We start from the raw sequence: 18,025 nt of genomic DNA, 5'->3' as shown, positions 1-18,025 counted from the left end.
CAGGAATGTTCCAACAGAGCCAAAAGCTGGGGTGAGATAGACAATGCAATTGGAAGGCAGTTTGAAAGAAAACTAGCTCGAGGCAAGGCTAAAGAGAAGGCAATTCTGTCTCAGTGAAGGGAGGAATTCTCTGGAGGAAAAAAGATAGACTGGAAGGGAAGGAGGAGAAAAAATGGCTTTCAATTATCCATGTTATCTTTCCCTACCAATCATTACAGATGATGAATAGGTGCAATAAAAGCCAATATTCAATTTTTCCAATTTACATGGAAAGAAGGCCATAATATATTGTTACGGGGAAGAAACAGCAGGTTACCCAACAGTGTATATAATATGATCTCATTTTTGCAATATATTTGTATGCATCAAAGCAGTCTGGATGGATTTAGACAGAAATGTTAACAGTAGGACTACAAGTGATTTTTATTATTTTTCCCATCTGTATTTTCCACAATTAACATGTATCACGACTGTAATAAGAAAAAGTCATTATTTTTAAACTTCCTTATGAATCATTTAGATTCAACCCGTATCTGCTGGCTACCCACTATGTGTTGGACACGAGAGCACAAAATGACAGTGGGTTTTTTGGTAAACAATCCACTCTTCCTGGCTGTTTTACAGAATTTTAGACTCTCAAGTGGAGAAAGGACCATGAAGAGTTTATCTAATGATTACATTTTAAAAATTGTGGTGAAATACACACAACATAAAATTTACCATCTTAACCATTTTTAAGTGGACAGTTTAGTGATATTCAGGACATTCACAGTGTTGTGTAACCATCACCACCATACATCTTCAGAGCTTTTTTCATCTTATAAGACTAACACTCTGTACCACCAAACAATAACTCTCTATTCTGCCCTCTCCCCGGCTCTTGGCAACCACCATTCTACTTTTTGTCTCTATGAATTTGACTACACTAGGTACCTCACATAAGTGGAATCGTATAGTATTCGTCCTTTTGGGACTGGACTATTTCACTTTGCATAATGTCTTCAAAGTTCATCTACGTTGTAACATACTGCAGAAGTCCCTTTCTTTTCAATTCTGAATAATATGTATGATACCACATTAAAATGGTATATACACAATAAAATGTATATACCGTATTTTGTTTATCCATTTATCTGTCAATGGATATTTGGATTGCTTTTACCTTTTGGCTATTGTGAATAATGCTGCGAAGAACATGGGTGTACAAGTATCTCTTGGAGACCCGGCTTTCAATTCTTTGGGGTATATACTCATGATTAGATTTTAGTGCAATCTCAGATTTAAAACCAGGGAATACGTCAGTGGTATTCCTGAGAGTTGAGCATCAGTCTCTGTTTGAATATCTGCAGGGAAAGGTGCTCACCGGCCCATGAGGCAGTACAGCACAGTGGTTTGAGAGCATAGGCCTTGGAGTCAGACAAAACTGGGGAGGCATTCTTGCTCTGCCTCTCACCATGTGTGGCCTTGGGAAAATCAACGATCTCTTCAGATCTCAGGTTTCAAATCTATGAAGTGGAGATAATTATATATATCCTATTGGGTAGCTGTCAAGATTCGTTGGATAATGTACCTAAGGTACTCAGTACATAGAAAATGCTCAATAAATAGAGGCTATGTATAATCAAAGAACTCTCTTTTTTTTTTTTTTTTTTTAAAGAAAGGTCTTATGATAAACTGAAAGCTGCCTACTTCAAATGTCTATTCATTAGTTGGAATTCTATCTGCTGGAAAAAACAGGGACCATATCTAATCTGTCTTCTACAGGTTGATGTTTTAAGAGGTTTCTTTGGGGAAAAGGGAGACCATTTTATTTTGTATTTGTTTATGGATTTCTGTGCAGGATACCTCTCCTGCATTTATAAAGCTTACCTATCTGCTTGGGTGACACTTCAATTTTTACTTCTTTAAAGGCAGAAAAGAAAATATTGTTTTTCCAGAAAACTTTTCCCATAATTCAACTAATACAAATTTCATGCCTTATTAACAAAAATATTTATATAGAAAAATGCAAGCTTGCCTAGGAAATTACTAATCTGCAGGCCGTGTTCAAATTATGTCTTTAAAAATTCCTATAAAAATTCCTCTTCTGATGTCCTCTCAAAAAGAGTACCTAAAAATATTATTTTTATGATCTATATCTATATATGCCTACCACTTTAAATGGTTCCAGAAAGTAGTTCCTTTAAAAAAAAAAGAGTTAATATATATACCTAAATATTAAAATACTTAGAGCACACTTTTATCTCAGGATATTTTTTGGGGGAAAAAGAGTAACTCCATTAGCGTGGTTTCTCATAAGACAATTGGGGATGGCTTTCTTCAAGCCAAAAGTGGCAGGTGTCACTGTGATAAAAAACATTTAAGCTGTTGTCTCTATGATGCCAAATATTTAACAGAAACCCAAAAAATTCAGTTCCAGATGCCAATACTGGGTCTACATGACATCATTCATACAGATGCGTAGAAAATCTGGATTTTTAAGAATTGAATTTTTGTGGTCAACATCATGAAGACTCAGTTTCTGGGTTAAATAAGGCATTTGTGAAACAAAGCCATGTCGGAATAGAATACGTTTTGATTATAGAGAAACAAATTGAATGGAATGCAGGGTACAGTTTCAGTTCAGTGAATCACAGCTTATATAAAAATACTATATAAAATACAAAACAGGACATTTCCAAACTGCATTTTTGAGGTTCTTAATGAAGTAACCTGAGCCCACTGGTGCTTTGAGAAAAGCAATCATCCAATGTAAAGCTACTGTCCCCAGTTCTCCCCTTCTCATTGACCTTGATCATGTGAGCCAGAAGTACAATAAGAAATGTTCTTCTACTGTAATGCCTTTGAGGTAATTATTCAACTTCAAATTCACCAGTTAAATAGTTGAAGGTATGGGAAAATAAGCAATAAACTTGAACGATTTTATGCGGAGTACTGAATAGGCGAAGTTAATCCCAGATGCCTCGTACCTGCCAGTTTCAGAAGAAACAGCAGAAGTGGGAAATTCAAGAGTTAACCTTCTCCCTCCCCTCCCTCCTTCCCCTCTCCCTCTCCTCCCAGCTGCCTCCTCCGAGGCTGTACTTTCCGTGACCCTGCTTCAGTGTAAGGAAGGCTTCAGATGCAATGCTGTTTAACCCACGCTGTCGACACACCAATAAACTAAAACCCTTCGCAGAGAAAGCAAACGGACCCGGGAAAGCAAATCTATCTCGTTCATAAGCACCTGCTCATAGTGTTACAAACAAAGATGAATAGTTATAAATTAGGCATCTGGAGATTACATACCGAGGCGCATGCACAAAGTATCTTGGAGAATTTTTCAAACACTGTGTTGAGAACCTCAAAGAGAAAAGTCTTTATGTCAATTCTGATAATATACAGTCACATTCTGATTAGGAGATCAGAGAGTAGATTCTTCCAAAACTTGCCTCTAATTCTATTCCACAACTCTCTAAGTATCTTTATATATGCTACCTTTGAATTCCAAAAGTCTTTCACTGTTTCTCAATTAACAGCAGCTATTTCAAAACTTTTCAAAGAGATTCTTTCTCCTTGGCCTATACTAGCACAAAACACAACTATCTATTGAAAAACAAACTCTAGATGTCCTGGCATACTCTTTTTCAATCACCTACCTCAAAATATGACATTGTATTCACATAATCCCCTCCCACCCCACTGGGGCCAGCGAAGCCAGTAACAAACACCTCCTATTTCAGTACCAACACCAGCAACTTAACAGCGCTCAGGAACCCTTTCTTTTCCTTTCTCTTAGAAAGTCTGCCAGGTTCCTGGGGACCCTATAATGAGTACATAAGAGGGACTGGCCCCCCATTCCCAGCATGCACTCTGATGTCGCCGGCAGCCAGAGTATACTTTCCAGGTTCAATAGGGGCCTACTTCTGTCTGCTTGCACGTAGAGAGGCACAGATTCCTAAAAGAGGGAGCACACGCTATCCAGCCTGGGAAAATTTTCTTCCCATAGCAAAAGCAGTTCTGGCACAGAAGCCCTCCTCTCCTACCCCCTCAATACAAGAAGCAAAAATTGCAGGCACTGTTTTCCATGATTTCTAAGAACATATGGAAATGTGGCTGAAGGGCCAGGATGGGTAGGGGTCGGGAGGAAAGGGGACTGAACAGGGACTGGGAAATGCAGCCTGTTGTGCCGAAAGACGAGTTACAATGCACCTGATGAATAAAACAAGCTGCACCACATACAGAAAAGATGAGAGCGGCCCACCTGTGTCTGTTGAGGGATATTTACAAAGCTTGGATCCCGTGGTCCAACACTGACGAATCGGTTTGCGGGGGAGGTGCTGGGTGTCGAGTAGGCTGTGAAGGGAAGGGACACATGCGTTCAGGAAGCAGCACGAGATTGCACACAGAAACAACACCAAAACACACAGTCTCCGAGCCTACGCGGCTGATTAACAAGGAAATGTGCAAACACTGTAGCTAGCAGAAGGATCTGGCTAGCAAGGGCATTTTAGACAGTCAAAAAGGGAAGGAGTGTTGGCTTCCAAAGACTGTTGGAATAAAACGATGTCAAATTGGTGCTCAGATGAGCTCTTTTCTCCTTCCATCATACAAATTAGAACATGCAGGACATTTGTAAAGTATACTTTCTGAGTTAAACATGAGCTCTGGGGTCAGAAAGAGATATCCTAGTCTTTAAAAGCACAGGAGAAAGAAATTAGGTAGAAAGGGGAGGAAAGTAGTTCATTTTACAACCTTACTTTTCACACTATTACCCTCCTAAAGATCATGAAATGTTCCTGTGCCTCTATCTCTAAATATGGAAGAGGAGTCTTTATAGAAGGGACTGGGTTCTCCAGAAAAGTGGTGGAAAGCCATTTAGAGCACGCTGTCTTCACAGGCTCAGTGGGGCGTCTAGAATTTTATGATGCACAAAATGCTCTTAGAGTACTAACATTTGTAGTCTTCCCACCCTAGAACCCTTCTGTTCAGGTACAAACCATCAAGATCCCGTGTAAACCTAGAACCTCAGGACCACACTTCAGCCAACTATCCTTTTCACAGTACATGAACGTTTTGTTGTTGGTTTTTATACTCATATTTAAGAGCTTCACTATAGTTTAGAGAGAAAAAATTCTGTGGTTCTGGTGTTTCATATATCCAAATGAACATTTTGTTTTCTGGTGTCCTTCAATTCACTTCTTTACCACAAACTCCAAGGATTTATTCACATTCTTTCTTTACTAAAATTTTTAGATAGACTATTACTTAATTTCAAATTTCTTAACAATACTTGTAAAAGGCATAAGTTTTCTGGACTAACACGAGACACGCACCATCTAAAAGATGAAAAGGATTTGCATTTCTTAAAAAACACAGATAATTGAGGGAATAATACCAAATTCATTTGCCAGATTTTTTCCCCCTTGTTGACATCATCTGCTTCTCTTCCTTTGATTTTCTGTTTCACAGAAAACTGCTCAGACTTCTTGTTTCCCTTGTTAAGCACATCTAGACATAAAATTTCCACCAATCTAGGCCAAGTCCTATTGGTCATTAGAGCTAAGTCACCCACGCAGAGCTGTGATGGTCACGTGGGTATGGTTGTGTTAAATCAGCATTGAACAGAGGAGGAACATAAGGTTCCCCTGATGTCTATTATTAAGAAACTTTTTGTTGTTGTAGTATTTGTTTTAGAAGAATTCGTCCAATAACAGCTTTATATGAAGTGATCTAAACGTATGGTACACTGTACTGTCTAGCAATGTGAGTCTACTGATTTCTTCCCTAGCCTATCCTATGTCAGATTAACCTGAACAGATTTGAGAAATACCTCTGCATTTAGCCATTCTGTATGTGCCTCTCACTCACTGGTATGGGGGAAATTTGCTTTTTTAAAAAGCTCAGTAAAATACTCTTTATTAATTGTTTCATTCAGCCTATTGCTCTACTTTGATATGCTTTCAGAAGTCTCAACAGAAAGTTATGTATTGAAAATGATGTACTATAATTAGCTGGCAGTGAATTTACCTGCTTCTAGGGCCCAAAGAGGATGTGGGAGAGATAAGGAGGAAGCTAGTAGATAAAACAACCTGTTAGCCGTTAGGAGGAAAAAAAGTGTTTTTTCACATGTGAATAGGTAGGTAGGTTGAGAAGGAACAAAAAGGCATGAAGAGTAAGCTGAGGTTCTAAGACTAAATGACTGATGACAGATGCTGAACCACGAGGCCTTGGTTTGATGGTCCTAACGGAGCAGTGTGTGCATGTCAGCTCTGGTCACTGCAGACACACAGCAGGATTTCCTATGACGTTTTTACCATACTGGTGACGTCAGAAACATGCATGCTGGTTGATCCTAGGATACATGGTACTTTTTTTTCTTTTTCTTTTTGGTGTGTGAATATAGTTCTTGACCATACATAGCACTAAATCTGGAAAAGTGTGTATTACATCCCATTCTCTATCTTGCCTTTTTTTTTTTTTTTTTTTTTTTGCGGTACGCGGGCCCCTCACTGTTGTGGCCTCTCCCGTTGCGGAGCACAAGCTCCGGATGCGCAGGCTCAGCGGCCGTGGCTCAGGGGCCCAGCCGATCCAAGGCATGTGGGATGCCCCCGGACCGGGACACAAACCCGCATCGCCTGCATTAGCAGGTGGACTCTCAACCACTGCGCCACCAGGGAAGCCCTGCCATTTTGAAAGTAGGGTTAGCATCCAAATAATTGAGCCACTCAAAATTACCATGAGGCTAACAATTGGCTATTGTCCCTTCTTCAATCATGAGACAAAACATCCCAGAAGGCCTTTAATGCTCTCACAAGCTATTAAAACTTCTCCAAACTTTATTTTGGTTTTTAAAAAAGAGAGCAATGCTGAGAGAGGTGGTAATGTGTTTGCCTTTTTAAGAAAAGGATATTACAACTACAAAAATCTGAGAGTCTCTGAGTTCCATCGAATGGAACAAAAAGTGCCCAGGGAAATTTATTCTATAGAAAGTTGATTCTGGGAAAAATCAAGGACACAGGAAAAACAAGGGAAGGAAGAAAGTCTGACTCATCTGCCATTATTGTAGCTAAAATAGGCAGTGTTCACCTATAACAGGATGTAGTTCCAGAGATGATATGACATAAGTTGAATTTGATTTTCCTAAAGAAACAGTGGAATGAGGGAGTTATCCTGTTCAACAAAAGCCTCAGTTGAAACTTTTTATTAAAACAACCACATATACCATGGTGAATCAATTACACATGCCCAGTTAAGAGCTTTCAACATGAATATAAAATCAAGTAAAGGGGGAGATGTGGTAATGAATTATATACAACTGTGTTTACTATGCTATTATATCACACTCATTATCTTTCTTAATTATAATTTTTGCCTATTTACAGCAGCAATAATCAAATGCTGATGGAGGAGCTTCAGGACATCATGAAATCCAGAAAATAATTTTCTAGGAAGATTACTGTAGGCATTTTTGAGAATTCTGGAGGGAAGATTCAGGGGCATTTTATGATTTTCTGATAAAGTCAACAGGGAAATCAATTTGCTTATATAACCTCATTGTAAAAGTCCTCATGGCAAACATGACTATTGGAAATCAAATTATGATTGCTTGCCTGTTTCTGAAAAAGAAAGTGTTTGCTTTTTTTTAGCAGCCATTTTACCTACATAAGCAGTATCACCATGGACCATTTTCTTAACATTTTGAAAAAACATTCCTATAAGAAGCTTCCACCAGCTCTTATTTGGGCTAATCTGATCGTACTTTTTCTCTTTCTAACATATTTCTTCAGATTACCCAAGACTCTTAGCCTTAGCCCCAGGGGTAAGTACCAAAATCCCAAATCAGAATTTGATCCCATATCCTTCTGTGTTGCCCACTTACCATAGGCACTGCTAATTCTATAATCCTTCACTTAGGCAGTACAAGTTGGGCCTCCGGATGATCAACTGGAAAAACGGTTCATGAACAGTTCTTTCTTTATATGCAGTCGGGCCTCTGCGGATGCTGGAATCTATCTCTAGGGAGCTTGTGGGATGGGCAGGGAGAGTGGCAGAGATCACCCATTAGCCCTGCTCTTTACAACCCTGCAGGTGTTCCCTGGGAGAACTGCCTCTATGTCCCCAGCAATGGATGTAACTGACTGCCTGCAAGCCAAAGAGAATTCCAACTTTTGTTGTTCCCAGGTTGTCTGGTTTTTTGTTTGTTTGTTTGTCTTGTGCTGTTTTCCTGAATAAGAAGAAATAAGGGATGTGTCTGGATAGAGGAATCACGGCATTTCTAGATGAATCAGTTTTGAGTCTGTAACAGCCTTCACCCAACAATCATACCTGACCATGGTGCTAAGAAAGTGGTCAAATTGTTTTGAGTAAAAGATGCTTGGAGTCTTCCTGTTTGGGGGAAAAAATATGACTGTAAAACAAGATATTAAGATATTAAAATATTTGTATCAATGTTAGTTGATGTATCTTAAAGATAAAAACGATATCAATAAAACTACTCAAGTCTGACAAACTAGAAAATGTGAGTGCATCAGCTTGTTTTGAAAGTAGGCAGCCAGATTCAAGATCTAGTTCAAATTTAGCGACCCCTGAAATGCGTGTCATCACTGAAAAACAGAAGAGCGAGAAAATTTAGATAGATTTCTGTGTAGAGCTTGGGTGTGAAAGGAGAGCTGACCTTTGGATGAAGCCCCCTCCTGTGTCCACAGAGAGGCCACCAGGAGGTTGAGTGGCCAGGTGGCCTGGGGCTGAACGGCCTGAGGATATTGATGGCCAGCTCCTCTGCTGGGGAGGGGGAGGGGGGATGACCTGGTGAGGCACCTTGGCAGGAAAGACAATGTAAGACAGCTAGTGAGCTTTGACATTCTTTGTGTGTGTGTGTGTGTGTGTGTGTGTGTGTGTGTGTGTATGTGTCAGATATTTGTCTTTTTTCTTTTTTTTAGTATATGTGCTGCCGAAGCGAGCACAGACATTTGTCTTTTTAAAAAAAACTTTATTGAAATATAGTTGACTTATAATGTTGTGTTTCAAGTTTACAGCAATGTGATTCAGTTATTATATATATATATATATATATATATATATATATATATATATATATATGTACGTGCCTATTCTTTTAAAGATACATTTCCATTATAGGTTATTACAAGTTATTGAGTACAATTCCCTGTGCTATGCAGTAGGTCCTTCTTAGTTCTGACATTCTGAATTTACTTCCAGACACAGGAAGCAACAAAGTTCCCCAAACCCTGGCACAAAGTTTGAAGAGAAGTTTGTGATCTGTTTCATCAGAGATTCCAACTACGTAAAAGGAGGGAATACCAATTCTTCATTCCCTTAAACTCTACCAAGCCTAACCGCTGTGGTGCATCAAGGAAAGATAGTTTAATATATTCATATCCTCTCCCTCTCTCTCTTTCTCTTTCTCTGTCTCTGTCTCTCTCTCGTGTGAACACTGCCTCTGTGCCAGGCTCTATGCTAAGTTTTATGGGAACTTATCTTAAAAAGATAAGCCAGACACACGGCTATCCATGAAATGTTAGAGTCTAGTGGGGAGAGATGAGTACAGAAAGTGAAAATATGAGTGCCTAAAAGTAATATAAATAAAAATCTTTAGGGTGTTAAAGGACAGAAAAGTGACACCTGGCAGGGGAACAGGAAAAGCTTTGTAGAGGAGATGGAGATGGCTGTGATGACGGGCTGTAAAAGATGTGTTGGTTGACAAGTTCAGATGGACTGGGGATCACAGAGGAAGCTGCACGAGCAAAGAAACAGAGTTGGGTAATGGGGATGTCAATCGCCGAGGGAAAGGAGAAAAGACGGGACGTTGTGAATATCTCTGCCATAAGGTCAGGGAAGATAAAAATTTAAGGATCAGAGACTTGAACGTTTGAAAATGGAGGAGAAAAAGTCTATTGAATTTTTCCTTCAAGAGGAAGAAATAATTTATAAAATTATCAAAGATAGCAGATTTCCATTCTAAACACCATTAAAACCATTAGGCATCCTAACACTTTAAACCTTTCCCCTCCTGTCTCAAAATCAGTATACACTTCACATGTTCCCTTGTGTTCAGAAACTCAGACATATTCACATGTACAGATATCCCTTTAAAAATGCTAGTCAAAAATTCAATTTCATTCAGCTAGACTTACTGCCTGCCCAGGAATGTGCTGGTTACTGGACAGAAGCCATCCAAACAAGTTTAGGAATGCGGACTTGAACACATCACTGTGTCTTCAGACTGCAATTTTCTAAATGTTTATCAGTGACACCTGACGGTGCACGAGAACGCATTCAGTTGCAAACTGAAGCAGTGAGATGACTAAATACCTGATGGAAATAGTTTCTGCAATCTTAACTGCACTATCACATGTTACTAGTTTTTTTAAAAAAGCCCTGTGAGAAGACTTTCATTTCTAGAAAAAAATGTGGAAACTATTAGAAAATAGATTGGCTAATTTCTAAATGAAGTCCATTACAATTGAACTCATTTGGGAACTTGAACAGCACTGTTTCTTGCCAGGTCACAGAAGAAATGCTGGAGGATATTGGAGTTTTTTTCCTTCGAAGAAATCTATGAGTATCGACAAGTTTACAGGTCCTGGGTTAGCACTATTAATGTAATTATACAGCCAAGGAAACACAGCCTTTGTTGACACATGAATCCCCAGTATTCAGAGGTTTAGAAATTCCCACGTGAATGAATGGATATTGTAGTTTTCATCCAGATGTTTGGAATCTAGAAGATAACCACACTGAATTTCCATTACTTTGATCACATCTGTGCAGTCAGTTACCTCATTCTATTATCCCGGCAGATCTTTTGTCTCTACAAACAAGCTACCAACAACACAAAAAGACACAGCCCTCAGGGCATGAAATTAAGGCCTACTTATCGCTAGTAAATTATTACAGAATAACATACCCACAAGCCTTCTTCCTGAAAAGCTAATGAATTCGAACTTTAATATATTAGCATTACTTAACATGTATGGTAACAATTTGCATGAAATGTTTAATGTGCCAATAGTTCTCAAAAAATCATGAAAAGAATCAATTTAAGCAGACGGCTTTGCTCTGCTGGTCTCTGTACTTGTATTAGGGATCTTCATAGGGGGCAGGGGCTCAAGTGACATCATGATTTGGGGTAAAACGTACAGAAGGGAAGGTATAAGACAATTCATGTGTGCACACAGAGAGAAGGGGATCAGAGCCACTTGTAAACTGGAGGTGCTTTGACATTATGTTACCAAAATCTGTGTGATAAAGAGGTACTTTACAATGAGTGTTTCTTGTAAACAACCTATTTATACTGCCTATAATATTCTTTTCCGTAATGACTTAAAGGATAGGAATACAGCCTTGTTTCAGTTCATTTAAATTTATTTCTAATAACTAATCCACATTCTATGTCATGTATTTTTAAGTGTATGCCCGCGTGTTGTGCAACTGATAGAACATACTTATTGATCAGAAGCAACCACATAGATGGGTAGGCACAGGTGAAAGTAATATTAAAAAGTCACAGGGAATAAACCCTGGATTCAGCTGGGGTTTACTAAAAAAAGAAACGTAGATCAATAGATTAGATCCCTCCCTCTTGAAAGGCTTCTGCAGCCTCTCCAAAGGCAGTGTAACTTTGGAAAACCACTTCTGGGACTATATCCTCAATAAATACTTAAAAGTACGTATAAAGATTTATGCTCCAAGATGTTCATTACAGCATTACTTATAAGTGCAACAAACTGGAACCAACTGATGGAATATTGCAGCCATTAAAAATGTTTTAAAATAATAATGACACGTTTATAATATGAAATAAAATTAGTTTACAAAACTGTATATATGTGTATATATATGTACGCACACACACACATATGATCAATTATGTTTAAAATATGCACAGAAAGTGATTATCTCTAAAGACTGGGATTATGAGTGATTTAGAAACACCTTCCAGTAATTCTTAATCTTAAATAAAATAAAGACAAACAGAACCTGAAAGCCCCAAATAATATTTTTATTTTTACAGCAGTGCAAGGTAGTTAATAGAAAATGAATTTTAGAATCAGAAAATCCTGGATTGAATCCATTCAGTCTCTTACTAGAAATGTGACCTTGGCAAGCCAGTTAACCTCTCTGAGTGTCTCTATATAAAAAGTTCAGCATAGTAAATATTATTTACTCTAATACTCCCAGCTCTTTAAGGCTTCACCCACTCTGTGAATGTCTAATAGGCGACCCTCTCCACAGAAGCAATCCAGAGAGCAATCCCTAAGCAGAGGCTTAGCCAACAAGATGGGAAATCTCCAGAATCCCACTGTACTTTATATTAAAACAGTTGAAGAAAACTGCTAAACTCATCTAATCAGGGACTACTGATTCCAAAATCTGATTAAGGGCATTACACCCTGAGATATCTGCCTTCCACCAATTAAAAAAATAATACTCAAACCTCTCAAGGGTTAATGTTATATCAGACTCAAATATAATTTGTAAGGGTGTAAGATGGCACAACTTTTCGGAAAAGCAATTTGGAAACGTGTATCAAGAGGAATATTCATATTGTTTGCACCAGTAATTCCAATTCTAGAAATCTAGCCCAATAAAATTATTCAAGTTGGGGACAAAAATATATGTTAGACAATATGCTGGAGCATATTCCACAGGTTGGAACAAAAGTTAATGGTCTATGGTAGGAGAATAAGTAAAAATATTTAAAATCACATTTCCTAGCTTTTTATTTTTTTATGAAGAAAAGGTGTAAAATACTCGTTAAGAAAATAACATACAAAATATTATATTCAGTAGGTCACAATCATATACACATAGACATGCACCGAAAAAATGGGGGAAAACCAGACCAAAATGTTAATAGTAGTTGGTTATAGGAGAATATGATTTTTAAAATCCTTTTCTGTATTTTTCAAGTTTCCTACATTGCCACTGTTATCTTTATGAAGAAAATCTTAAAACTCATCTGTCATTTCTGTCATCTGAAAAAGTAAAAAACTGAGGCAAAAATAAGACCTGAATGGGTTATGATAACCTAAATGAATGTAATCATCTGTTGTCTGCTCTCTTTTGTAACTCACTCCTTCTTTACAAAGTTCATTTCTTCTCTCTTTCTTCCTGCTCTCATTCCTGTTTTTCATCCAATTCAATGTACCCAAGAGTTTTTATTGGAATAATTTAAAAGTTCTTTGGGACTTCCCTGGCGGTCCACTGGTTGAGACTCCCCGCTTCCAGTGCAGGGGCCACAGATGTGATCCCTGGTTGGGGAACTAAGATCCTACATGCCACGCAGTGAGGCCAAATAAGAAAAAATGTTCTTTACGGCGTGTCTTAGGATTTTCAGAGGAAAGGTGTATGATATTATATCTTGAAACACAGTAAGTGTCCTGGTAGAGTAGAAAGCACGGGGCTTTAGAGTCCAACAGACCCCGATTTGAATTCTGGTTCAGTCTCAGCTTTCTCTTTTTAAAAAGAGGGCTAATGAGTCCAATTCTGCGGATTAAAACAACAATCAAGTGCAACTAAGGTAACGCATATGAAAATACCTATCGAAGTCCCTGGTTTCCAATAATTATTTTTCTTTTTCTTTTTCAAATTTAGACATTAAAAACTTGGGTTGTACAAAAAGTAGAAGTACTCTGCAAAAAGTATTTATGAAAAATTATGACTTAAGATAGGATGTGTGCATCTGTATCCAATGGGTTCCTAAAGCGGAACTTGTGACCAAATAATAGCTACTGAGAGTGAAAATGCCAACTTTGTACTCAAGTCCATGTTCTCTGTGAGGGAAAAAGAATAGTATTCTTTACCAGAAAGAGCACATATTTTTGCTATCACACCCGAAGTTCAGGTTAGGGCAACTAAAAACTAGATGTATAAAATTTGCCAAGGATTTTATGGACCACCCCCCTTCCCTGCCTCCACTGTGTGAGTTTTGGTCACTACAGTTAGTGGTTGGGGTATAAAGAAGAATTTTAGTTCATTGGACAAATACTTTAAAAATTAAATAAAGCATTATATTTGACATAAAAGGGGATTTAAAACTCAATAATATCTTTCATTCTCGTTGGGCAAGGCACTGAAGAACTACCCCCCAATGAACCAGTTTCCATCCTTCAACACACAGTCAAGTGTGTATATACATCCTCCACTCTATGGCAGTAGGTATTCTATACATACTTTTTCTTAGCGCTCTCTTTTGCTTATTTAATATAACTCAAAGATTATTCCATGAATTCATACAGACCTATCCTTACTTTTTCTTTTAGAAGATCTATTATTTATTTACTTCTTATTTTACTTATTTTTGGCTGCGTCGGGTCTTAGTTGCGGCACGCAGGATCTTCATTGAAGCACGCGGTGTCTTTCGTTGCGGCGCGTGGGCTTCTCTCTAGCTGTGGCGTGCTGGTTTTCTCTCTCTAGTCGTGGCACACAGGCTCCAGGGCGTGTGGGCTCTTTAGTTTGCGGCACGTGGGCTCTCTAGTTGAGATGCGGGAGCTCAGTAGTTGTGGCGCAAGGGCTTAGTTGCCCCGCGGCATGTGGGATCTTCGTTCCCTGACCAGGGATCGAACCACGTCCCCTGCATTGTAAGGCGGATTCTTTACCACTGGACCACCAGGGAAGTCCCCCTACCCTTATTTTTAAAGGGTTTCTAATGTATATCATATTGGTGGATATGACTGGTGTTATCAATCTTTTATTATAATCACTGTTGCAATGAACACTTGATGTATATCTTTGCTCACATGTCCAACACAATGCATGGCTTACATTTAAAATTTATACACACACACACACACACACACACACACATATATATAAATATATATAAAACGAAATTGTCCTCTGAAGAGGTTGAACCAATTTACAGTCCTCTAACAGTATAGGAGTGTGCCTGTTTCCCACACACTTACCAAGACTGTGTCAAGATCCTTTTTGATCCTTGCTAATCTGATAGGTAAAAATACCATTCGAGTTTTAATTTGTATTGCTTTTATGCTACATGAATGAGACATCTTTCAAATGTTTTCCATTTCTCTATGTTTATATCATTTTGTTGTCTTTCTGTTGGATTGTTGGTCTCTCTTACTGACTTTAAAAAACTATTTAGAGGGGGGACCTTGAAGATGGTGGAAGAGTAAGATGCGGAGATCACCTTCCTCCCCACAGATAAACAAGAAATACATCTACACGTGGAACAACTCCTACAGAACACCTACTGAACGCCGGCAGAAGACCTCACACCTCCCAAAAGCCTCAGAAACAGCGGATTAAAGCTCCACAATCAACTTGATGTACCCTGCATCTGTGGAATACCTGAATAGACAACGAGTCATCCCAAATTGAGGAGCCGTGTGGATGAAAGCCTCTTGGTGCTCCAGCCAGGAGTCAGGGCTCTGCCTCTGAGGTAGGAGAGCCAACTTCAGAACACTGGTCAACAAGAGACCTCCCAGCTCCACATAATATCAAATGGCGAAAATCTCCCAGAGATCTCCATCTTAACACCAGCACCCAGCTTCACTCAATGACCAGCAAGCTACAGTGGTGGATAACCTATGCCAAACAACTAGCAAAACAGGAACACAACCCCACCCATTAGCAGAGAAGCTGTGTAACATCATAATAAGGCCACAGACACCCCAAAACACACCACCAGATGTGAACCTGCCCACTAGAGAGACAAGATCCAGCCTCAACCACCACAACGCAGGCACTAGTCCCCTCCACCAGGAAGCCTACACAACCCACTGAACCAACCTTAGCCACTGGAGACAGACATCAAAAACAGTGGGAACTACGAACCTGCAGCCTGCAAAAAGGAGACCCCAAACACAGTAAGATAAGCAAAATGAGAAGACAGAAAAACACACAGCAGATAAAGGAGCAAGATAAAAATGCACCAGACCTAACAAATGAAGAGGAATAGGCAGTCTACCTGAAAAAGAATTCAGAATAATGATAGTAAGGATGATCCGAAATCTTGGAAATGGACTGGACAAAATGCAAGAAACAGTTAACAAGGAGCTAGAAGAAATAAAGATGAAACAAGCAACGATGAACAACACAATAAATGAAATTAAAAGTACTCTAGATGGGATCAATAGCAGAATAACTGAGGCAGAAGAATGGATAAGTGACCTGGAAGATAAAATAGTGGAAATAACTACTGCAGAGCAGAATAAAGAAAAAAGAATGAAAAGAATTGAGGATAGTCTCAAAGACATCTGGGACAACATTAAATGTACCAACATTCGAATTATAGGGGTTCCAGAAGAAGAAGAGAAAAAGAAAGGGACTGAGAAAATATTTGAAGAGATTATAGTTGAAAACTTCCCTAATATGGGAAAGGAAATAGTTAATCAAGTCCAGGAAGCACAGAGAGTCCCATAAAGGATAAATCCAAGGAGAAATACGCCAAGACACATATTAATCAAACTGTCAAAAATTAAATACAAAGAAAGCATATTAAAAGCAGCAAGGGAAAAACAACAAATAACACACAAGGGAATCCCCATAAGGTTAACAGCTGATCTCTCAGCAGAAACCCTACAAGCCAGAAGGGAGTGGCAGGACATACTGAAAGTGATGAAGGAGAAAAACCTGCAACCAAGACTACTCTACCCAGCAAGGATCTCACTCAGATTCGATGGAGAAATTAAAACCTTTACAGACAAGCAGAAGCTGAGAGAGTTCAGCACCACCAAACCAGCTTTACAACAAATGCTAAAGGAACTTCTCTAGACAAGAAACACAAGAGAAGGAAAAGACCTACAATAACGAACCCAAAACAATTTAGAAAATGGGAATAGGAACATACATATCGATAATTACCTTAAATGTAAATGGACTAAATGCTCCCACCAAAAGACACAGATTGGCTAAATGGATACAAAAACAAGACCCATATATATGCTGTCTACAAGAGACCCACTTCAGACCTAGAGACACATACAGACTGAAAGTAAGGGGATGGAAAAAGATATTCCATGCAAATGGAAACCAAAAAAAAGCTGGAGTAGCAATTCTCCTATCAGACAAAATAGACTTTAAAATAAGTACTATTAAAAGAGACAAAGAAGGACACTACATAATGATCAAGGGATCAATCCAAGAAGAAGATATAATAATTGTAAATATTTATGCACCCAACATAGGAGCACCTCAATACATAAGGCAAATACTAACAGCCATAAAAGGGGAGATCGACAGTAACAAATTCATAGAAGGAGACTTTAACACCCCACTTTCACCCATGGACAGATCATCCAAAATGAAAATAAATAAGGAAACACAAGCTTTAAATGATACATTAAACAAGATGGACTTAATTGATATTTATAGGACACTCCACCAAAAACAACAGAATACACATTTTTCTCAAGTGCTCATGGAACATTCTCCAGGATAGATCATATCTTGGGACACAAATCAAGCCTTGGTAAATTTAAGAAAACTGAAATTGTATCAAGTATCTTTTCCGACCACAACGCCATGAAACTAGATATCAATTACAGGAAAAGATGTGTAAAAAATACAAACACATGGAGGCTAAACAATACAGTACTTAATAATGAAGTGATCACTGAAGAAATCAAAGAGGAAATAAAAAATACCTAGAAACAAATGACAATGGAGACACAATGACCCAAAACCTATGGGATGCAGCAAAAGCAGTTCTAAGGGGGAAGTTTATAGCAATACAAGCCCACCTTAAGAAGAAGGAAACATCTCGAATAAACAACCTAACCTTGCACCTCAAGCAATTAGAGAAAAAAGAACAAAAAAACCCCAAAGCTAGCAGAAGGAAAGAAATCATAAAAATCAGATCAGAAATAAATGAAAAAGAAATAAAGGAAACGATAACAAAGATCAATAAAACTAAAAGCTGGTTCTTTGAGAAGATAAACAAAATAGATAAACCACTAGCCAGACTCATCAAGAAAAAAAGGGAGAACACTCAAATCAATAGAATTAGAAATGAAAAAGGAGAAGTAACAACTGACAGTGCAGAAATACAAAAGATCATGAG

General features: G+C 38.4%; 1 protein-coding gene across 5 annotated transcripts in view; it reads right to left on the bottom strand.

Annotated features, from left to right (window-relative positions):
• The window catches only part of NFIA (nuclear factor I A), a 406,846-nt gene that overhangs the window by 26,399 nt on the left and 362,422 nt on the right, over nucleotides 1–18,025 (bottom strand). For 3 of the 5 annotated variants that reach the window (XM_065883966.1, XM_065883942.1, XM_065883949.1), the window contains exon 10: nucleotides 4,241–4,332. The exons of the other annotated variants lie outside the window; for them this stretch is intronic. In XM_065883966.1, coding sequence (XP_065740038.1) covers nucleotides 4,241–4,332 — 92 coding nt within the window. The remainder of the gene's footprint in view (nucleotides 1–4,240; nucleotides 4,333–18,025) is intronic. 5 annotated transcript variants of the gene reach the window in all.

The sequence above is a fragment of the Phocoena phocoena genome, chromosome 1 (assembly GCF_963924675.1).
Source record: "Phocoena phocoena chromosome 1, mPhoPho1.1, whole genome shotgun sequence".
NCBI lineage: Eukaryota > Metazoa > Chordata > Mammalia > Artiodactyla > Phocoenidae > Phocoena > Phocoena phocoena.
The sequence above is the reverse complement of the archived record's forward strand: the minus strand, read 5'-3'. Positions and strand labels throughout refer to the sequence as shown.